The sequence below is a fragment of the Thalia democratica genome, chromosome 8 (genome assembly GCF_965202585.1).
Source record: "Thalia democratica chromosome 8, ktThaDemo2.hap1.1, whole genome shotgun sequence".
Lineage (NCBI taxonomy): Eukaryota > Metazoa > Chordata > Thaliacea > Salpida > Salpidae > Thalia > Thalia democratica.
This window is the reverse complement of record NC_139172.1, coordinates 30,859,278-30,879,134: the sequence shown is the minus strand read 5'-3', so window position 1 is coordinate 30,879,134 and position 19,857 is coordinate 30,859,278. Positions and strand designations below refer to the sequence as shown.

The window sequence follows — 19,857 nt, the reverse complement described above, 5'->3', positions numbered from 1 at the left end:
ATTATTTTTTTACAGATATCTTTTGTCGCATCACCAGGAAAAAAGGGTCAAAGCGATTTTGCTATCGACGACATCACACTTACTGATGGAGTTTGTCCGCCCGGTAAGTTGTTAAAAATAATACAAAAAAAAACAGTTTTATAGTTTGTCTTTAGTGCAAGAAGACAACACCCATCTAAAACTTTAAAGTTTTCGCTTCTGACGGTTCAAAAAGACAAGTTGTAAATAAATGTATTACGTTGTGATATTTAAAAAAAGTGATCAATTTTGATTTCAGTTAATTTTAGATTAAGATACGTCAAAAAGATGTACATAAGTTTATAAGGTTTCGAAAATCTTACTTTACACTTTAATGGTACATAAAGACTTAATATAATATTGTCCTGGACAAGACGTTAAAAGGTATCCGTGGTGTGCGACTCAATAACCAAAAGGTTTTTTGTGCACCAGGTCCTAGAAACAAATATTTTGAGCATATTTTTTGTCGTTCAATAAACTATATAATACAGCCTTTAACGGTAATAAAAAAACTATTTTATAAGTCTTATAAACAAGTAGACAACATACAATAACGTGACTTAGTAAACCAGTTATATTTATATATATATATATATATATATATATATATATATAACAAACTATCTGAAGCTTCATACCTTTTAAACAACAGAGGACATCCACAACTGTGATTTCGAACTACCCCGTATGTGTGGATGGCAACAGCAAGTGTTCAGCGACGATACTGATTGGACGAGACAGCAGGGACTTACCTCTTCAGTGAACACGGGTCCCTACGCGGATCACACATATCAAACTCCCAGAGGTATTTGATTATAACAAAAGTTTTTTCTTTGAAATAGTATTGTATAACTAAAAAAATTATTATTTCAAATTACAAATAAAAACTTTTTTATTTTCTACTGTATTTTAGACTATACTATTTACATATAATTTTTTAGTAATCTTTTAGCTAAACAACTTTATTTTTTCGGTTTTTTGAATTTACCAAGTTCTAAGGATAAATTTGTAAACCTTTCACAATGAAATGAAAAAAAAAAAAAAAAAAATTCACTTTTAAAACGAAAATACTTAATACCTTGCAAAGTTAGTAGTTTTTTGAAATTTTCTAACCTTACTACACATGTTAAGGCATAACTAAACATAATCTTTTAATTTTTTGTTACTTTTATTTCACAGGTTACTACGTGTTTGTTGAGGCATCTAGCAACTACGGGGAGAGAGCAATATTGGAATCCCCTCCCATCACAGGGGACATACAAAAGGACAGTTGCCTCACATTCCATTTTCACATGTACGGTAGTACTACCGGGTCCCTTAAAGTTCAGCAAAAAGATGTAAGAAGTTTATGTTTGTGAAGAGTACACATAAATAAAAGTTATTATCAGCTTTTATCAAAATTTCTATATAATTTTCAAAACAACGTTAAGTCAAGTGGTTCATATAATTACTCTAAACAAATTGTTGAAGCTAGTGTTTGACTTTCGTGTATAAATAAAAATATTTACCAAGTAGATTATATAATATTTAATTCTATGTAGTCTCTCATACGTAGAAACTAGAAAAAGAATTTTGACTGAAAGTAAAAAAGGGCTAAATCATGTTTGAGTAAAAAACATAAGTAAAATACTACAAATAATTTTTTTGCAATCAACAACTTTTCATAAACAAAATAGTATACAATAGTGAAGTGTAACATACGACCAGTGGGAGTTGAGCGGCGACCATTAATTATAGCATTAATGTAATTTTTATAAAAATTTCTAACATACAGGGAAGTGTAACATACAATCAGTGGGATTTTAGATGTGACCAACTAACACTTTATAGTACAAATTAAATTTTTAATAAATAATTTTCAACAAACAGGGAAGTGTAACGTACGATCAGTGGGAGCTGAGCGGCGACCAGGGCAACGAGTGGCAGTTCGGGGCGGTGAACTTGGGAGGGGCGGACAAGTACACGGTCCTGTTCGAGGCCACCGTCGGCTCGTCCTACTACTCGGACATCGCCATCGACGACGTGACGATTCTCAACGCCACGTGCAAAGACCTGCGTGAGTTTGCTGAGGAGAATTTTTTTAAGTTTGTTTCAAAAAAGCTCAAAAAAACGTCGGTTGGCTCCAAGGCAGTTGTGTCCTGCACAAGAGTATTTACTAGGTATAACTTTTTTCAGCTACAGCTTTGATAGTTAAAGTTGTAAAAAAAAACTTTTATAGTTTATAAAAGCGCTTACCGTTGAAGTGTTTTTGATAAAACAAAACAATAAAGTGCAAATTAATACTATAGATAGATTTTGTGATGCTGACGCATTTAACATTAAAAACAGTTTCCTGCGATTTTGAGAACGACATGTGTTTTTGGTCGCACACAACGTTGAGAGACGATTACGATTGGGTCAGAGCTTCCGCTGCTAACAGCAACGATCCCAGTACTGACCACGGAACTGGAAGCTCAGGTAGTTACAGTTTTTAAGTTTTTAAATCTCTGTGTTATTTTAATTATTAACAGTTTTGTCAACGATTGTTGATATTTAATTTAAAAACATTTGATTTTTAGCGTTTGAAGAAACTTCAAAACTCTTTGAGCTCAACCGTGTAAAATACTACTCAAGTTTTTAGTTCAATTAAACAAAACACGTATTACGTCTTTGTGCGTATAACTCATACAATTCGACACTGCTTGATACAAACACTATCAACTTGAACTTTCAACTTGAACGCAGGGTACTACATGGTGTTCGAAACGAGCCAGATGCAGCGAGGCGAGACGGCGATCATAACGAGCCCGACCATCGTGTCCGACAGCAGCCAAGACTTGTGCGTGGACTTCTGGTACTACATATCGCAGGACGGAGCTGCCAGCATAGCGGTTCTCAAGTCTCTCTCGGTGAGTTTTGTAAAACTCATGAATAACTTGTTTATTAAAGTTAAGCGGATTGAATAACTCTAGTTGAGGCAAAATAATTTTGAAAATGATTATAAATAAATCTGTTCGAACCTGTACAGTTTTACGCATTGAAAAAAACACAACAATCAATTAAAAATACTAACATTAAATAAATCAAAAGTTGACTACTTTTGATTTTTACAACAAGCTTTTACAGGTCACTTTAGTAAACGTTTTGTAATAAAGACATCACATTAGTTTACATAATTCTATGGCAAGGTTCTAAAAAGTGTCGTAAAAAAATTTTGTTAAGTTGCTCTATTTTTTATTATTATCGTTCACAAGTTTGTACGTTACAAACAGCCACTGATAAAGCGCTTTGAGAGTACTATACAGATTTAACATATTGACAACCAACTTAAGTAAATACATTTCTATAATTCAGGCTGATAAAAATGAAACTATTTGGTACAACGAGAAACTCACGCAATCAGCATGGGCGAACGGAAGGTTTTCGTTTAAAGGAGAAAAAAGCTTCAAGGTAGTTTCGTCAGTTTAATAATAGTACAGTTGCTAAGATTAAAAAAAAAATTTTTTATAAAGTTTAAGATAAGATAAAAAAAAAGTACGAGTTTGTTGTTCAAATTACAATATAAAAAAAAACACCTAGATAAAAGTTATAAAAAAATGTTGATCAATTTTAGAACAATCAAATCAAAATTGACTGTTGAATAATTGTATTTTCCAACAGATAATCTTCCAAGCAGTGGTGCAGAGCTCAGGCGGGTTCGTTGCTATCGACGACGTCTCCATGACGATGACGCAATGCACTCTGTTGCCACCTGACGCCACGGTGCCACCGCCCACGCTTGCGCGTGAGTTGTAATTTCTAATTAAAAAAACAACAGAAGTAACTAAAATTTTTTGAATAATGAAAAAATGTCGATTTCAAACTTGTGTGACCAAATACGACTTTGGTACTAACTTTGAAACAATTACCAGAAACTTTTGTCGAGGTTTCAATCCGTAAGCTAATTTACTCTACAGTCCAAAAACAAACAATGCTATTTATTCTTAATGCGATCAGTTTAAACTCGATTCGCAACTTAATGAAACTATCTCGTCACATTTACTGTTCATAAAATAGTTAATAGCAGCAATAAAAAAATATTGAAAAAAAAAACTTTTTAATTCCAGCACCATCGGCGGTTTAATTAGCTTGTTGGAAAAAGAGCAAAAACAAAGATGTATTTTTTTGAATATTAAAATTACTAATTTTTTAAACCACGTCGGTAAACTTCTTACTGACCAAGTATTATTTAGAAATTAATTTGAAAACAAGTGCAGAAAAACTTAGTCAAAGTTCCAACCCACAAACCTGACTTTGCGTTCCAAAAAGAAACAGTGCAAACGAATAGACACTCCAACTCAACAAAACTTTTGTTGTCCTACCTAAAACTCACTATAAAAAAAAAAAAAACTGTACAAATAAAAACTCTTGTTCCCCAGCACCGTCCGCGATCCAGTGCAACTTCGACACGGACTTCTGCGGGTGGACGCAGGCCCAGGACGACGGCTTGGACTGGACCAGAGACTCTTTGGGGACGAGCAGCGTGAACACCGGCCCTAGCGACGACGTCACCGGGGGCGGTTACTACGCGTACACGGAAGCTTCCGGGGAGCCCAAGGGGACCACGGCCAGGCTGATCAGCCCCACCCAGAACGCAGGTTGTGACGTCATAGAACACATTACTTTTTCTAACTTATTAAATGTTATCTTCTGAAAATACATTTATTAACGTTTTTAAATTTCATAGGTTTTAATATCTGTATCATACTTAAGAAAAAATCCAACCAGAAGATTTTGTTTAGAAAATTTTGTTAAAAACGCTCTATTAAAAAATACTTTAGTAGGCGTTCATGTACAGTAAATAATTTGATTTTTTTCTAAAGGAAAGCACTGTTTCGTGTTCAACTACCACATGTTCGGGCAGACCATGGGTACGCTGAACGTGTACGTCGTGGACCAGTCCGGTTACCTGCCCAAGCCCGCGTGGTCCATGACCGGTAATGTGGGCGACAAGTGGATGCAGCAGAACGTTGAAATTGAAAAAACCACTGATTTCAGGGTCAGTGTGTTTACATAAATAAAATTAAACTTGTGTTTTAAACTTTTAACAAAATTTTTGTTCGTAAAATTATGCTCAGCAAGTACAACAAAAAAAAACAAAAACGAATGATAACATCAGGTTGAGCTCAAACAAACGAAAATTATAAATAAAAAACGATCAAAACCCATTCCAGTTTCGTTTCAAAAATGTTTCTTTTCATCGTTTTGAAAAAACTTTAGCTCCCTTTGAGATTTAACGCAAAAATTCCCACAGATCGAGATAGAAGGCGTCATCGGCGATTCTTACTACAGCGACATGGCAATCGACGAGGTCAGTATGTACCAGGGGGAATGCCCTCCCACGAACGTGGACGGGAGCTTGTGCGACTTCGAAGCGAGTTCAAACTGCCAGCTGGAGTTCGACCTGACTTCTGATTACTTCTGGAAAGTTCAGAGGGGTCCCACGACCAACCAGGCGACCGGTCCGTCTGTAGACCACACCCTCGGCACTTCTGTCGGTCAGTTTCTACTTGAGTTTGTGGTTCAGACCATGTTTATTGGCTGCGGATTGCTATTTTTTGTTGTATATCTTTATTTGAATTTAGAAAAACTAAAAAAATTAAGAAAGTATAACTTAGTTTTAGTTGATCACCTAAAAAAAAAAGTTATTTATTTACAAAAAATACTTACTCTGAGTTACTACTCGGTGGTTTCGACCTACAATTTGATTTTTATTTTAGGCGAAGTAGAACAGTTGCAAAAACGTATGACTTTACAGTTTTTGAAAACCTTCAAAAACCAAGTTTTAAAATATATTTTATTCACAGTTGCGCTAAACTTTTAAAGTAAAATCTGTAATTAACCTGAAACAAACTAAAAAAAAACATTTGAAAGTCTTTAAATTACATTATAATTTTTTCAATTTCACACAGGAAACTACTTGTTGGCCGAGGGATCTGACGCTTCCCAGGCAAACGACGAAGCGACGGTCAACACGATTCTGTACTCGACATTGAGCGACAAGACGTGCGTGGAGTTCTACTACTTCATGCGGGGATCCGACGTGGGCTCCTTGCAGGTCAGTCTGCTGGACAGCAACGGAAATTTCGTGCAGAACGTTTGGAAGGAATCAGGAGATCAAGGTTTGTTTTAATTTCTTAAATGTTTTAGTGATAAAAGTTTAAACTGAAGTAGTTACGCAAAAATGCTTTGAAAAATGTCAAACTAATCATGGAAATTTATTCGGTTAATTTTAACTTATAAAATCCTTGAAATTAAGTTTAGAAGCAATTCAACAACAATACATTTTTCAAAGTGTTGAGATTACAAAATAAAAGGATGCATTGTTTTATAACAGGAAAGTAATAACTTAGGAAATCAATAAAACACGGTAATCCAATATAGCAAGCTTTTTACATTGCGCCCACTTACTTTGAAACAGAAAACAAACGCAAAATTAAATTTACAGGAAACCAGTGGAAGCTGATGAGCGCGGACATGCAGACGGCGGGGAGCACGGCGGTGTTCCAGGTCTCCATAACATCCGTCAGGGGCGCGTCGGCGCAGTCCGACGTCGCCATTGACGACCTGCAGGTATACGACGGGCTGTGCCAGCAGGGGGCGTGCAACTTCGAGAACGGGCTGTGCTCGTGGCACCAGGTGTACGACGACGACGCCAACTGGAGCTACGGCGTGGTTCGTTGCCGTGGTGATGCTTTTTTGTGTTTTTTTTTTAACAGAACCAACTTTGCGTGGAATTGAAAAATTAAACTTTGATCAAAAATGCTTCAAAATGAAAGTTTTTTTTTCAAAAGCACCGTTGATAATAACTCTTTAACTTTTTTTTTCTGCTTGAAACAAAGTTTCGTAGAGTCAGTTGAAAAAAATTGTGAACTAACAGAAAACGACGCCGTCTACAAGCACGGGGCCGAGCGACGATCACACCCCGAATTCTGACAGCGGAACGTTTTTGTTCCTGGAAACCTCGGGTGGGAACCCTGGCGACGTTGCCGTTTTGGAAAGCGACCAGAAACCCACCTCCACCGGCACCGGTTGGTTTTTTTCAAACAAAATTATTTTCAAGATAGTTTTTACAAAATAATCAAACACTTTTGTTTATTAGATTTTTTACGGGTGTTAACTCAAGTTATTCCTATACCGTCTTAAAACTATTTATCGAATTTGAAGGCACTTAACAGATTCAATGTAGTTTGTTTGTAGTTCTACGAATTTTGTAAAATATTGGTTCATAAATTTTACACAACTATGTTATTACATGGATGGTAACTTAAACGAAACAGTTTGCCTCATTAGTGAGCAACTTGTTAACTTCACAGGGGACTGCTTGGATTTCTACTACCACATGTACGGTTCTCAGATGGGAGACCTGATAGTGTACACGAGGGTTGGTACTGTCGACACGCCCGTGTGGAAGCTTTCGGGCGACAAGGGAAACAGCTGGAAACAGGCGCAAGTTCAGATCAGCTCCAAACAGCCCTACAAGGTTTTATACTAGTTGATTATATAATATGTTATAAGATTTATAAGACGAGTATTAATTAAAAGAAAAGTTTAAAAATAAGTTTAGTCGAGTAACTACAAAAACTAACAGTTGTAAATGTTGTCATAAAAATCAGGTTTGCAAAAACAAATCAAAACTACACTTAATAAAAGTATTTTAAGATAATGCAACAAACCAATTAAATCAAGATACGGATCGCGGCGGTGCACGGCAGCGGGTACATGAGTGACGTCAGCATTGACGACGTCAAATTCACCATGGCAACCAAATGTTCAATGGGGCCCCTGTACCCCACCGACGCCACGCCCCCGCCCCCATCGCAACCTCCCACCCCCGTGCCCCCGTCGACGCCCGTTCCCGCGGGTTTCAACTGCGATTTCGACAAGGGCATCTGCTCGTGGTACAACGACGTTGCGGGCGACGATTTCAATTGGGCTGTGCAGTCGGGCGGAACGACGGAAGTCAACGCTGGACCTGACGGCGATCACACTTCGGGTGAGTGAAATTACACTTGAAAAAAAAAACTTCAGATGATTGAGGTGAAAAATGGTTAAATTAGCTTTGTTGACAACTGAAGTTGCTAATTAACAGTTAAATTTAAGCTAAAGAAATAAAAAGAGAACTATCTGTCAAAATTTCTTTACACAAGCTTTTTTGTTTTACTTTAATTGTATAACGACTTTTCGCTGAAAAACAGCTCTTTTGAAACAAAATAAAAACTGAAAAACAAATACAGACCAATGAAAAAAAATATAAACAAGCGTTAATGGTTTGTTAAAGTAACAAACAAACTTATGTTAAGCTCAATATTGGCACTTAGCATTCAAATAAAGGAGCTTTGCATCTTGTATTTCTCCTCGAAAAATCTAATTCAAATCAGTATACCGAACAATGTCTGCTTTACAACTACTTAAACATTAAAACAAAAATAATTTCAAAGGCACTGGCCAGTACTTGTGGTCGGTGGGCACGGGCGAGGACGCGCAGTCGTACACCCGCGTGTTCAGCCCCATCATAACGACGCAGGGACAGGGCGAGAGGTGCCTGTCCTTCTACTACCTGATGCACGGCCCCAACATCCAGTCCCTGTACGTGAACGTTGTGGGGCAGAACTCGGACGTAGAGACGACCGTGTGGTCCAGGAGCCGGGACCAGGGACCCGATTGGAACCTGGTGGGTTTTTGTTAGAATGATTCGAAAAGCTTTGTATAAAATTAAACATTTGTTTAACAACTTTTATAACATATGATATTTTAATTAATTAAAACATTTAGTCAATAAGTAAAAAAAATTGAAATTAGACAATGTACAATTTTGCAATGGAGCTTTCACCATTAAGTTTAACTTTATTTTTTAAACGTCAATTTTGAATCTGTCTTTACGTTTTTTTCAAACGGCTTTTAAGTCGTATTCTGCGTAAAAGTTTTGCATATTTAAACCATTTACTTTACAGGCCGTACTGAACGTACCAACTTCAACGTTGTCAATCGATTTGAGATTTGTGGAATTTTTGGCGGTGAGGGGAAGCGATGACGCTTCTGGAATCGCTATTGATGACGTCACAATGACAGATAAAACGTGCGATGTTAAAGGTAAAAACTTTTTGTTAATTGCGTTTTGTTGAGAAATTTCGTGACCACTAAACTATTTAATACAAAAATGTTGTGTCTATTTAAAAGCCTCTAACCATATGTAAATGTGGTTGTTAGAAGTAAAAATGATAAAGTTCAAAAATAAGATTGAATCACCATTATCATATTATTAAACAAGAGAAAGACTAAAAATATTTTTCAGTAAAGTTCTTACTAAATTTATTAAGCTGTTTTAATTACTTTTACAACTGCAAACAATTAAAAAAGCAGTGTTTTATGAAATGAAAATCAAATTTTTAATAAATTTCAGTCGTAGGAGTCGGCGAAGTTTGCCCGATGGAGGGAGCCAAACACTGCGGATTCCACCAGGACACCTCTGCCGATTTTGATTGGACGTTTCAGGCGGGAAATAATAAGAAATACGGACCTGATTATGACGTAACATACCAGTCGCAACACGGTGAGAAACATAAAGTTTTAATAGCGTTTTAATAGAATAAGAATTTATTCACTTTTAACATTTACAAAAGACAAAAATATATGAACAACGTAGAAACTAGTTTGTGTTGCGAAATATGCTAAAAGTCTGAATATTTTTCGTAACAAAATTACAATTGTACTGTAAAATTTGTTATGTAGTATTATGTAAGAAAGACATGTTTTTAATGTACATCTAGCAACTAATTTGTAAAAAAAAAAATTTACACAGGACTAAAAATCTAACAGTTATTCTATTTAATAAAATTTGACTGTTGACAGGGTTGTACGCATACGCGGGTTACAGCAGCACGGCGGGCGACATCTCCCGCCTCCTCTCCCCAACCTTCCCCTCCCAGACGACCACCCTCGACTCCTGCGTCTCCTTTTACTACCGGCTGTACGGACCCGACGTCAAGACCGGCTCGCTGCAGGTGTTCGTCAGACCCTCGGGCAGCCAGAGCGTTCAGACCCCGCTGTGGGAGATGACAGGTTCCCGAGGCAACGAGTGGCATCGGGCCAGGGTCCAGGTTCCCAACTCCCAGATGCAGAAACCATTTGAGGTTAGTTTTAGTGATTTTGAGTAATTAAATGATAGGAAAAAATTGTGTAAAGATGTAAAAGTGGTGTTTGGATAGTTGTTTTTTGGTAGAATTAAAATTTTAAAGATTACTTTCATCTGCTTTATTTTTAGACTCTAGAGTTGAAACTGATTTCGTAAATTTAGGATATAAAATAGATATGTTTGAGTACAACTCATAAAGTTCAAATAGTTAATTTGTAAACGCTTTTTTTCATTTAAAGCTTGACCCAACAAAAAAGTTTCAAAAACGCAATGAAAATCTTCAACCAAAAAACAACGCAGCAGAAAAATTAAAATTAAGTCAATCAAATATTTTAATCCGCCAGGTGGTGTTCCAAGCGGTTAGCAGCGGCAACCCAGCAAGCGAGATATCGATGGACGATTTCGTGTACAGTGACCAGCCGTGCGGAACGGCGGGCTCGTGCGACTTCGAGTCACGTGACTGCTCGTGGCAGAACACGGCGGCGATCAAGCAGAACGTTCACTGGGTCAGCGGACGGGGACCGACCAACAACAATGGCGTGACCGGGCCGAAAGCGGACCACACCACGGGGTCGAGCGCAGGTGAAGTGTATTTTGATAAAACTGGTCTGATGATCTGTAAGTAAAGCATACTGACTCAAGGTACTGTTGGCGATAGCTCGTTGTTTCAGGCTCAAACTGTTACAACTGGCACAGTTTTTATGAGTCGGTTTATTTAGCTAATTTAGCTCAAAATAGCATTAATGTAATCTTTCACGGCTAAAATTTAAAAGTAAGTGGACACTTTTAAGACCGTATGCTAGCACAGATTTTTCAGTCAAACTTTGTGAGTAAAAACAGATATTTTAAAAGTTCCAAAAAAAGTTGTAAAACTAAACTAACTTTTTTTTACGCCCATTAAAACACCCAACAGGCACATACATGTACGTGCCATCTTCGTACGCGAGCCCAGGTGACAACGCAGCCATCGCATCCGGGTTCCTGAAGGGCGGATCCTGCGTCAGGTTCTACTACCACATGCACGGACCCGGCGCACTGGCAGTGTACCAGCAACAGGTAGGATTAATTAATTGAAATTTTTTTTTTTTTTTCCTAGATATGCTACAATATTAATTTAAGGAAAAAAGCTTTTTAAACCTTGCTGCGTGTGGTGTCATAAAACAGTTTGAATCTAAAATTTTTAAAACCTATAAAGGAATTACATAAAACATAAAGTTCAAAAAAGTGTATTGTCACTGTATTTAAAAAATTTAAAAGACTTTCACTAACAAATAAGTTTAGTTTTTCACCTATTATAAAGCATCATTGTTATGACGTAACAGGAGTCACTGACGGATCCGAACGGCGAACTGACTTTAATCTGGGCGCTGACTGGCGATCAAGGCGACCAGTGGAACGAAGGAGTCGCACAAATAACCGCTAGTGGGAGTTACAGAGTGAGTTTTAAATCTATGTTCTGTTAAAACAAAATTGTAAGTTGTTCTTAGCATTTTTATAATAACTAAAAATATGCATTATAAATTTGAAATACAGAATAATAAATCGAGAATTTTTTAAAATGCTTTATTTTCTCTATTTTGTTACCAACTTAACTTTTTGAAGCTTTTACCAAGTGAGCCATTAATTTTTTTTTTTTTATATTGTAATTAAGAAAACAAAAAAAAAGAAACTTTTCTCTGAGAAAGTAGTTAAAAATTGAGTAAATGAAAACACTTGATTTGAAAAACGTTTGAAGTTGAAAAACACAAGATAATAATAAAATTAACAAATACTGGTAGGAGTCGAAAATGCACGAAGGGACACTTTTGCACAAAGGGTCAAATATGCACGAAGACGCTTTTGCACGAAGGGATATTTTTGCACGGCGTAAATTTTGCACGAGTGGTCACTTTTGCACGAGTTGAAAAATTAAAGTTTTCTTTTTTAATTATTAATTTATTTTTTTTTTTCTAACACTATTACCCCTAACCCTTCCATCGGTCGGTAATATTTTTTCTTCTTTTTTTAATTGATTTTTCTATTTTCTTGTTTTATTTTTAATTTACATTTGTTATTTTTTCTATCACTATTACCCCTAACCCTTACCCTCGGTAAGTAACTTTTTGTTTTTTTATTAGTTTATCTATTATTTTTTGCTAGTTTTTTAAAATATTTTTTATTCTTATTTATTATTATTTTTTTGTTTTTACTATCACTGTTATCCCTAACCCTTACCCTCGGTCGGTAACTTTTTGTTGTTGTTTATTTTCATTAATTTATCTTTTTATCTTTTTACTTTTTTTTTAAACTTTTTATTTTACTCTCGTGAAAATATACCTTTGTGCAAAAGTGACCCTTCGTGCAAAACGTCCCTTCGTGCATATTAGACCCTTCGTGCAAAAATGTGTTCGTGAATATTTGACCCCTTTCTAACAAATACATATATATATATTATTACATGGTAATCTGTTATTACGTAATATATAGCTTTTTGTAATTTTATTTACGTAATATTTTTTGTGTAACTAAATATTATATATAAATATACATGATTTAAATTTTGTTCCAGATAATAATAGAAGCGGAAGTGGGTGCGACGTCACAAAGCGACTTCGCAATTGATGACATAGACTTCATAGCAACCGGATGTACTTCGTATCCACCTGGGGCTGGTGTTTCCATGCCAACCCAACCCACGTTGCCCCCAACGACTACCGCCCCTAGTGGACGTAAGTTTTGTTTTGTTATTTGAATAAAATCAAAGTACAAACAAAATTTAAAAGTTTCAAGTATATGAAATATGTTATTACCGCAATAAATGTTATCTTTTGAATTTTACCTCAATCCCAAAAATAATTATTAAATGCTTTGGAAATTTTAGATCAAAGTTAACGTTTTTACTTCGTGCTTTATAAAAACAACATTAGGATGAAATAAAAAATATAAAATAGATATTGAATGTTTTTGAAACTTAAGGTGAACAAGCTTGCATTAAAAATTAGGTAGGACTAAACTGAAAATTATGTAATGTTGTAAAGTGAAGAAACACAATAAATTGTGCAGATTTCCTCAAAAACACAAAAAAAAAGTGTGAATAAAAAATACTCAAATGCTCGCTAAAATTTTGTGATGGATTTTATTTCAATAGAAAAAAAAAAAACTAATTATATAAGAGAATATTTCAAATACTGTTTTAAAGAGTTTCTAAAGGTCATAAACATATATGTAGCTAAGGTTTTGAAACCTCATGTAAAACGTATATAAAAGTTTAATTGTATATAAATAATAACTTACTGTTTATTTTTGTGTTTCATTAAAAAATCAATAAAGTTTATTAAAATAAAATGTATCAGTAACAATGTTTACTACTATTTCGTCAATTTCGTACCTTTGTCAATGTGCTTATTTTTAGAAAAAAATCTCTAAATTAGTTAATGTTGATATGCAAAAAACGTAAATATTTTTATAAGTTTTTATCTAATAACTTATTTTGATTATTCTATGGTATATTTACAATTGGTCATTATTGCTTAGCTCAAATCGAATTTTCCTAAACAAACTATAAAAACTATATTAAACTATTGTTTTTAAAAGTTAATAACTGTTTTTTTGGTTTCTATTGAATTTATAAACATATTTTTGTCTAAGTTTTTAGATAAAATTTATGTTTGGTTTAAAATAGGATAAAGTAAAATTTTTAGTATTTTGCTAAAATTAAAAGTTCTTTCAAGTTTTATACTTTTTGAAAGTTTAACTTTACTTACTATATTTCAAAGGTGTTTTATACATTGTAAGATGCAGTTTTAATGCTATATAGTCAGTCTTTAAAATATTTTTTCTATTAAAATATAAGTTATGGTAACAAAAATAAAAGAGTGTTTTTTATTATTGAGCAAAACATTTCTCTGTCTACTTTTAAATTAAATTCTTTTTTTTTTTTTAATTTTCTATATAAATTGGCCTTGGCATTGTGTAGTTTCAATTATTGTACTAAAGAAAAAATTGTTTTTATCCACTTAAACTAAAAAGTTGCAATATTGACCACAAAAAGAGATAGCTGATAAGACTAATATTTGCTGTAGATCAATGTTGGAACATAAACATTACTGATTACTTAATCAAATAGAATGATACTGCATAATATACTGGTCAGTATTCAATTTCAATCAAAATTGAAACAAAACTGATACAAAAGCACACAGTCATTTAAAATACTACCACATGAAAAATATAAAGGTGGTAGTAGCATTAGTTTTGTTCAAAAGAATCTACTATTTTATACTAACCAGAAATATAATTAATTGCATCAATAACATTTTTACAGCAGTAAAAATAAGTTTCAAAATTAGCTAAATGATATTTAGATTTTGTTGTGATTTAATTAAAACGTAAGATCGATAAAAGCATTTAACTTTTAAAGTTATAGAAAGTTCTTACTTATTTTTAGGTTTCATAGAAAAAACAAAGAGTAAAATTTTGTTATATATACTATTCAGTTGTTAGCTAGAAAATCTATTACCATCTTTATAAGTAACGTTTTCAAAAAATCGATAATAAAACATATAAAGAATTAGTTGTTTTACTAATGAGTTATAGCGTAGTAAAATTTCCATAGTGACAACTTAACCAGTATTAAAATGTTCAAACAAGTTATAAAGCTTTTATGCTTTAAAAACTAAAAGAACATGCTAATATATCTGAAAAAAATTAACTTCAAAGTACTACCTAGTTTAACGGAAGTAGAAAGAATAACATTTGGTAAAAATCGATTTTAGTAATTTATGAGCATAAATAGGTTGAAATTAGCTGCAAAACGCAGTAAAAATATGTTGTTTTTTAATGTACTAATATATGTTGACAGGAGTAATTTTAATAGAAAAGTAAATTTTGTTCAGTTTTTAAATGACACGATGATAATAAGAAAGTATGCAATTTTATTTGCAATTTTTATATTTAAAAGTCTGTCTTTAGCAGGTAAATGTTTTGTTTTGTTTATTAGATAAAGTATAAATTTTTTTTTAAATGTTAACTGAAACTAATATCGATTATCTGAAACTTAGTTGCAATTAAGCACAAAATTAATTAAAAATAAAAGTTTTCAAAGTATGTTAATAAAAGTGTGCTTTGTTTGTTAGTTTTGTTATTAAAAAAATTTAACTTGAAGTTTTATTAATTTCCTATAGCTTCGGTTTTATATATTTTTATTGTAACAAACTACTTATAAATTTTTAATCTATTATATTGCTAGTTTTTAAATTAGTTATTTTGATAAAAAAAATTGCGTTTAGTTATAAGATTTGATTTTAACTATTTAGTTAAAAGTATGAAAAAGTCTCAAAAAGTTTTTAAATACTTTCTTGTTTAAACTAGAATGTTACATGTTTTTTTGAATTAAATACAAGGTTAGATGACGTTCGTAAATTTTTAACGTAACTAATACAACTTTTTATAAATAAAGCTATGTTTAACAAAATACACTTTGGATCTAAAATAAGTAAACAGCTTTATGAGACTTATAAAATCTTATTTTTTTAAACTATAATTAAAGTTTACACAGCTTAGCAAAGCTTCTCAAAAAGTATTTAAAGTTAACATTTTTAATGAACCATACTCAGGTTAAATACATTTTTTAACATCTAAACTAGTATTTAATTGTATTATATAAAAATTAATCACCTATATAACTGACGTAACAGTTTTCTATTGATAAAATATATTTTTGTATATTGAATTCAATAATTTTTTTGTTTAGAGTAAATTGTGTTTGATTAGTTTAAAATAAGTTCAAAGTACAAATACAGTTTCGTTTACTGTAAATTATTTAAAAAAGTATGCACTTGACTGTATTAAAATCAAAATGGTTAACATTTTATCTCTTGTTTTAAAAGTATGAAAGTAATAATTAAAATGTAAATTAAAATTATATAAATTAACACTTTTTAGTTCTCGTAATTTAAGGTTTTTGTAATTCGTTTTGTTTGTTTTATGAATACAGTAAAATTTATTTGTTCTTCTTGCACATGTTATTTTTAATCAAACATTCAGCGACGGCTCTCATAATTATTAACTTTTGTTTAAAAAAATAACTTCACTTATTTGTTTATCGTAATTTAAATTGTTTCAAAGCAGGCCATACTAAATGCTAAAACTGTTTGAAATAATTAAGATAGGTGTTAAAAAGTTTGTCGTAAAAGTGTATTAAGGTTTTCGAGAACAACATTAAAAATATTAATGATAATCATATTTAAACATCATTTTCAAAAACGTGTAGCTGAAACATTTAAACTCGATAAAAATTAAACTTTACTAAAAACTTAGAAGTTTAAAATATGAAAAGTAATAAAAATATTTGTTTTTGCTGTTTGGTTTTAAGTTTAAGCCATCAATATTTTATGCCATAATTTTTTTTTCTAATAAAAACTGTAAATAAAAAGTATTCAACAAGTTTCACACTAAAAAAAAGACTCTCATTTTTGACCAAGTTATCACTAAACGCATTTTTTTTTCTTGCAGCTCCCGGACCAATAGACTGCGATTTCGAGAAAGGACAGTTGTGCCCAGGGTGGACGCAGAGCACGTTGGACCAGTTTAACTGGGTCGTCCAAACCGGACAGTACGGGACCTCGGGCCCGTCCACCGACCACACGCTCAACACGGGTTTGTTAACTGTTTGATTTGGTGGCAGAGAAATTAAAATCTACTGAAATATTTATCCGGTAGAGGTCGCATTGCAACGTATTTAGTATTGAAGAATTTTGGCCAAGTAGAGTTGTTAGGGGAAGATAAAATTTTATAAAATTAAAACCAGTATTAATAGTTCTTAAACTGTCTAGATAAAAAAACGAATTTAAAACTATTGAAACTTTCTTTTTATTAACTTCATAAAATACATTTACATTTTAGTACAATAACTTGTTAGTTCACTAAACTACATGTTTACTATCAAATGTTTAGCCTGTTATTTTTAAAACTTTACTTGATGTTTAATTTCTAAAAGTATATCATTATTTCAAAACTTTAACCTGTTTTTGAAAAAATAAAACTGTTTTCTTTTTACAACATAAGTATAGAAACATACTTTTTTCTTCAACAACATGATTTTAAAATTATTTTTATGTCAGGATCCGGCTACTACGCTTACATTAGTACGGCCGCGCACAATGTCGGTAGCGCTGCGGAGCTGTACAGCGATTTAATTTCTACGAGTTCAGGGGACAGGTGCTTTCAAATGTGGTACCACATGTATGGACCGGTTGGTAGTGATTTATTAAAAAATTATAGCTTATTTACTATTTTATTACGTATGGATTAAGTATAAAACTTAGTTTCTATTATATGACTGTTAGGCTTTTGATATAAGAATGTAAAACACCGTTTGCAAACTTGATTTGTTTATAACAAGTATTTTTCCTGTATTTGTTTTAAAGCTAATAACTTAAGAAATTTTTACAATAACTACTTAGTGTATTTAAATTCATTAAACACATAAATTAAAAGTGTATGTAAACATAGCAAACAAACTGTACAAAATGTACGATTTCAGATCAAAAAGATCAAATTACATATCTAAAGCAAATTGAACAAACAAACTGTTCAAACTTCCCACCAAAACATTGACAATTCATTTTCAGAGCATCGGCGAGTTGAAGGTGTTCGTGGGAGACGGCACTACTGTGACCAGCCAGTCCACTCTACTGATCAGCAAGTCCATCAGCGTGTACGAAACGTGGTACAAGGCCGAAGCAACTATTAAGCAGAGCTCAGCACAGCAGAGGATCGTTGTGCAAGCTACTGTGATGTCCGCGAGTGCAGGTAACTTTTCTTTTTGTTTTGTATTGTTTAGCAAGAAACTAAGCATTTGTTCTCGAAAATATCTTGAAACAGTTTGAGATAAATTACAATCGACGCTTTAAGTTAAACGTTCTTTATAGTTTTTAAATAACTTTTGTGCTTAAAAAAGACTTTTAATTGAAATTTTACGTTATAACTGAAGAGTCCTAAATAGAAAAACATAAATTAAACAAAAAAAAAAATTTGCATTTATCTCTTTGAACTCAAATAAAAAACCTCAACTGATGTCCTAAAAAAGTATACAAGTTTCTACTTAGCACTTGAAACAACTAAGAGTCAGTGAAAAGATTTATTTTAGTAAAGCTACATAAGAAAAGAAATTATTTAAAAACAAATACTAAACAACGAACACGCTTTTCAGGTGACATAGCCATTGATGACGTCAGGTTGTCGCAGCAACCGTGCAGATACTCCGAAATCGGCGTGTGCGACTTTGAAGATCCCGACAACTGTGACGTCATAATAACTTCGCAATCGTCAGAGTTCAGGTTCGAGCAGACCGACGCGACGAAGTTGGCAACTGTGACGTCACAAGGACCCGCCAGCGATCACTCGACCGGAACGAGCCAGGGCAAGTTCGTGGCGGCAGTTTCCAAGAAACCCGACGGCACTTCCACCCAGTTTGTTTATTTTTCAAATACTATTGTTTTTTACATGTGGTACTAAAATGTAGGTTATTGAAAAAAATATTTAATACATAAAAATTTGATACTTTTATGCCCTTTTTAAAGGTAATGCCTAGTATAACTTGTACAAGCTTTTTATAAGCTTATAAAACGTAATAGATGATAGTAGTAGCAAGAACAGACTTTTACCGTATTGTTACATTTTTAAAACAAATCACAAAACGAACAATTTTTCCAGGCTGACCACGGCAACCTTCCCTCCGACCGCGGCGTCGTGCGCGGAGTTCTGGTTCAATATGGGAGGGGTGGGCAGCGGCGACTCCTCCTTGTCCGCATACATCAGGCAGAACTCGAACACGGGATTTCCTCTTTGGTCTACGACAGGGCCGTCTAGCGGTTGGAAGATGGCTCACGTTTACGTTGCATCGCCCAACGATTACTACGAGGTTTGGAAGTTAGATGTAAAGTAGAACTAATGTTTTTAAATGTTTTTTTTCGGTACACTATTTAAGAGTATGCCGAACTCCACGAAATTGACTTTTTTCATAGCTAGTTAACATAAATGACTTTTAAATACAGACTTTTTATATATTTGCTTGGCTTGTTTTAAAAGAAAAATTAAATGATTACAAAAAGTCAAAAAGAAGCACTTCAGCGTTTTAATCTAAACTGTTAACTGTTTTGTCTTTTCAGTATAACAGTACTTAATCAGTATTTTACCGACTGTATATATACAAAAAAAAATAAACTAGGTACTAACTAAAACTTAATAAGAGAATTTATTTTAAAATTTCTCACCCGCCAGATCGTGATAGAGGCGACGTCTTCGTTCACTTCCGGCTCCAACTACGAGTTCGCCTTCTCATTGGACGACATCGTCGTTCGAAACGGGGGGTGTCCCTCGGCGGGGAGTTGCGATTTCGAGAACGGCGCCTGCACGTGGCTGAACAACGACCTGGGACAGGTGGGGGGAACACCCTCCGAACTGCAGTGGTTGGTGGGTAACGGGCTGGACAGTGTGCCCCAGAACTCGCCCGCCGTCGACCACACTTACGGCACTCCCACAGGTGAGAAAAAAATGTTTTTTTAATTATAAGTAAATAAAAAGTTGTGTAGATGAAATAAAGTAGAACAAGCTACTTCTTACAACTACATTGTTTTTGAGAAATGTATGTGAAGGTTAATTGAGTTGTCAATATAACTGACTAATTTAAAGCTCCAGAGGAGTAA

At 33.6% G+C, this 19,857-nt stretch overlaps 1 protein-coding gene across 1 annotated transcript in view; it reads left to right on the top strand.

Moving 5' to 3' along the window:
* Positions 1-19,857, top strand: part of LOC145843136 (MAM and LDL-receptor class A domain-containing protein 2-like) — a 36,118-nt gene that overhangs the window by 15,956 nt on the left and 305 nt on the right. The window contains exons 27-56 of the mRNA XM_082950598.1: positions 16-103; positions 671-823; positions 1,198-1,355; positions 1,888-2,074; positions 2,347-2,475; positions 2,743-2,906; positions 3,352-3,447; positions 3,658-3,781; positions 4,416-4,634; positions 4,860-5,035; positions 5,291-5,534; positions 5,949-6,158; positions 6,485-6,711; positions 6,917-7,067; positions 7,353-7,519; positions 7,726-8,032; positions 8,478-8,710; positions 8,991-9,129; positions 9,440-9,589; positions 9,889-10,169; positions 10,516-10,753; positions 11,085-11,227; positions 11,494-11,607; positions 12,720-12,879; positions 16,664-16,807; positions 17,272-17,402; positions 17,782-17,962; positions 18,363-18,621; positions 18,866-19,073; positions 19,433-19,694. Coding sequence (XP_082806724.1) covers positions 16-103; positions 671-823; positions 1,198-1,355; positions 1,888-2,074; positions 2,347-2,475; positions 2,743-2,906; positions 3,352-3,447; positions 3,658-3,781; positions 4,416-4,634; positions 4,860-5,035; positions 5,291-5,534; positions 5,949-6,158; positions 6,485-6,711; positions 6,917-7,067; positions 7,353-7,519; positions 7,726-8,032; positions 8,478-8,710; positions 8,991-9,129; positions 9,440-9,589; positions 9,889-10,169; positions 10,516-10,753; positions 11,085-11,227; positions 11,494-11,607; positions 12,720-12,879; positions 16,664-16,807; positions 17,272-17,402; positions 17,782-17,962; positions 18,363-18,621; positions 18,866-19,073; positions 19,433-19,694 — 5,443 coding nt within the window. The remainder of the gene's footprint in view (positions 1-15; positions 104-670; positions 824-1,197; positions 1,356-1,887; positions 2,075-2,346; positions 2,476-2,742; positions 2,907-3,351; positions 3,448-3,657; positions 3,782-4,415; positions 4,635-4,859; positions 5,036-5,290; positions 5,535-5,948; positions 6,159-6,484; positions 6,712-6,916; positions 7,068-7,352; positions 7,520-7,725; positions 8,033-8,477; positions 8,711-8,990; positions 9,130-9,439; positions 9,590-9,888; positions 10,170-10,515; positions 10,754-11,084; positions 11,228-11,493; positions 11,608-12,719; positions 12,880-16,663; positions 16,808-17,271; positions 17,403-17,781; positions 17,963-18,362; positions 18,622-18,865; positions 19,074-19,432; positions 19,695-19,857) is intronic.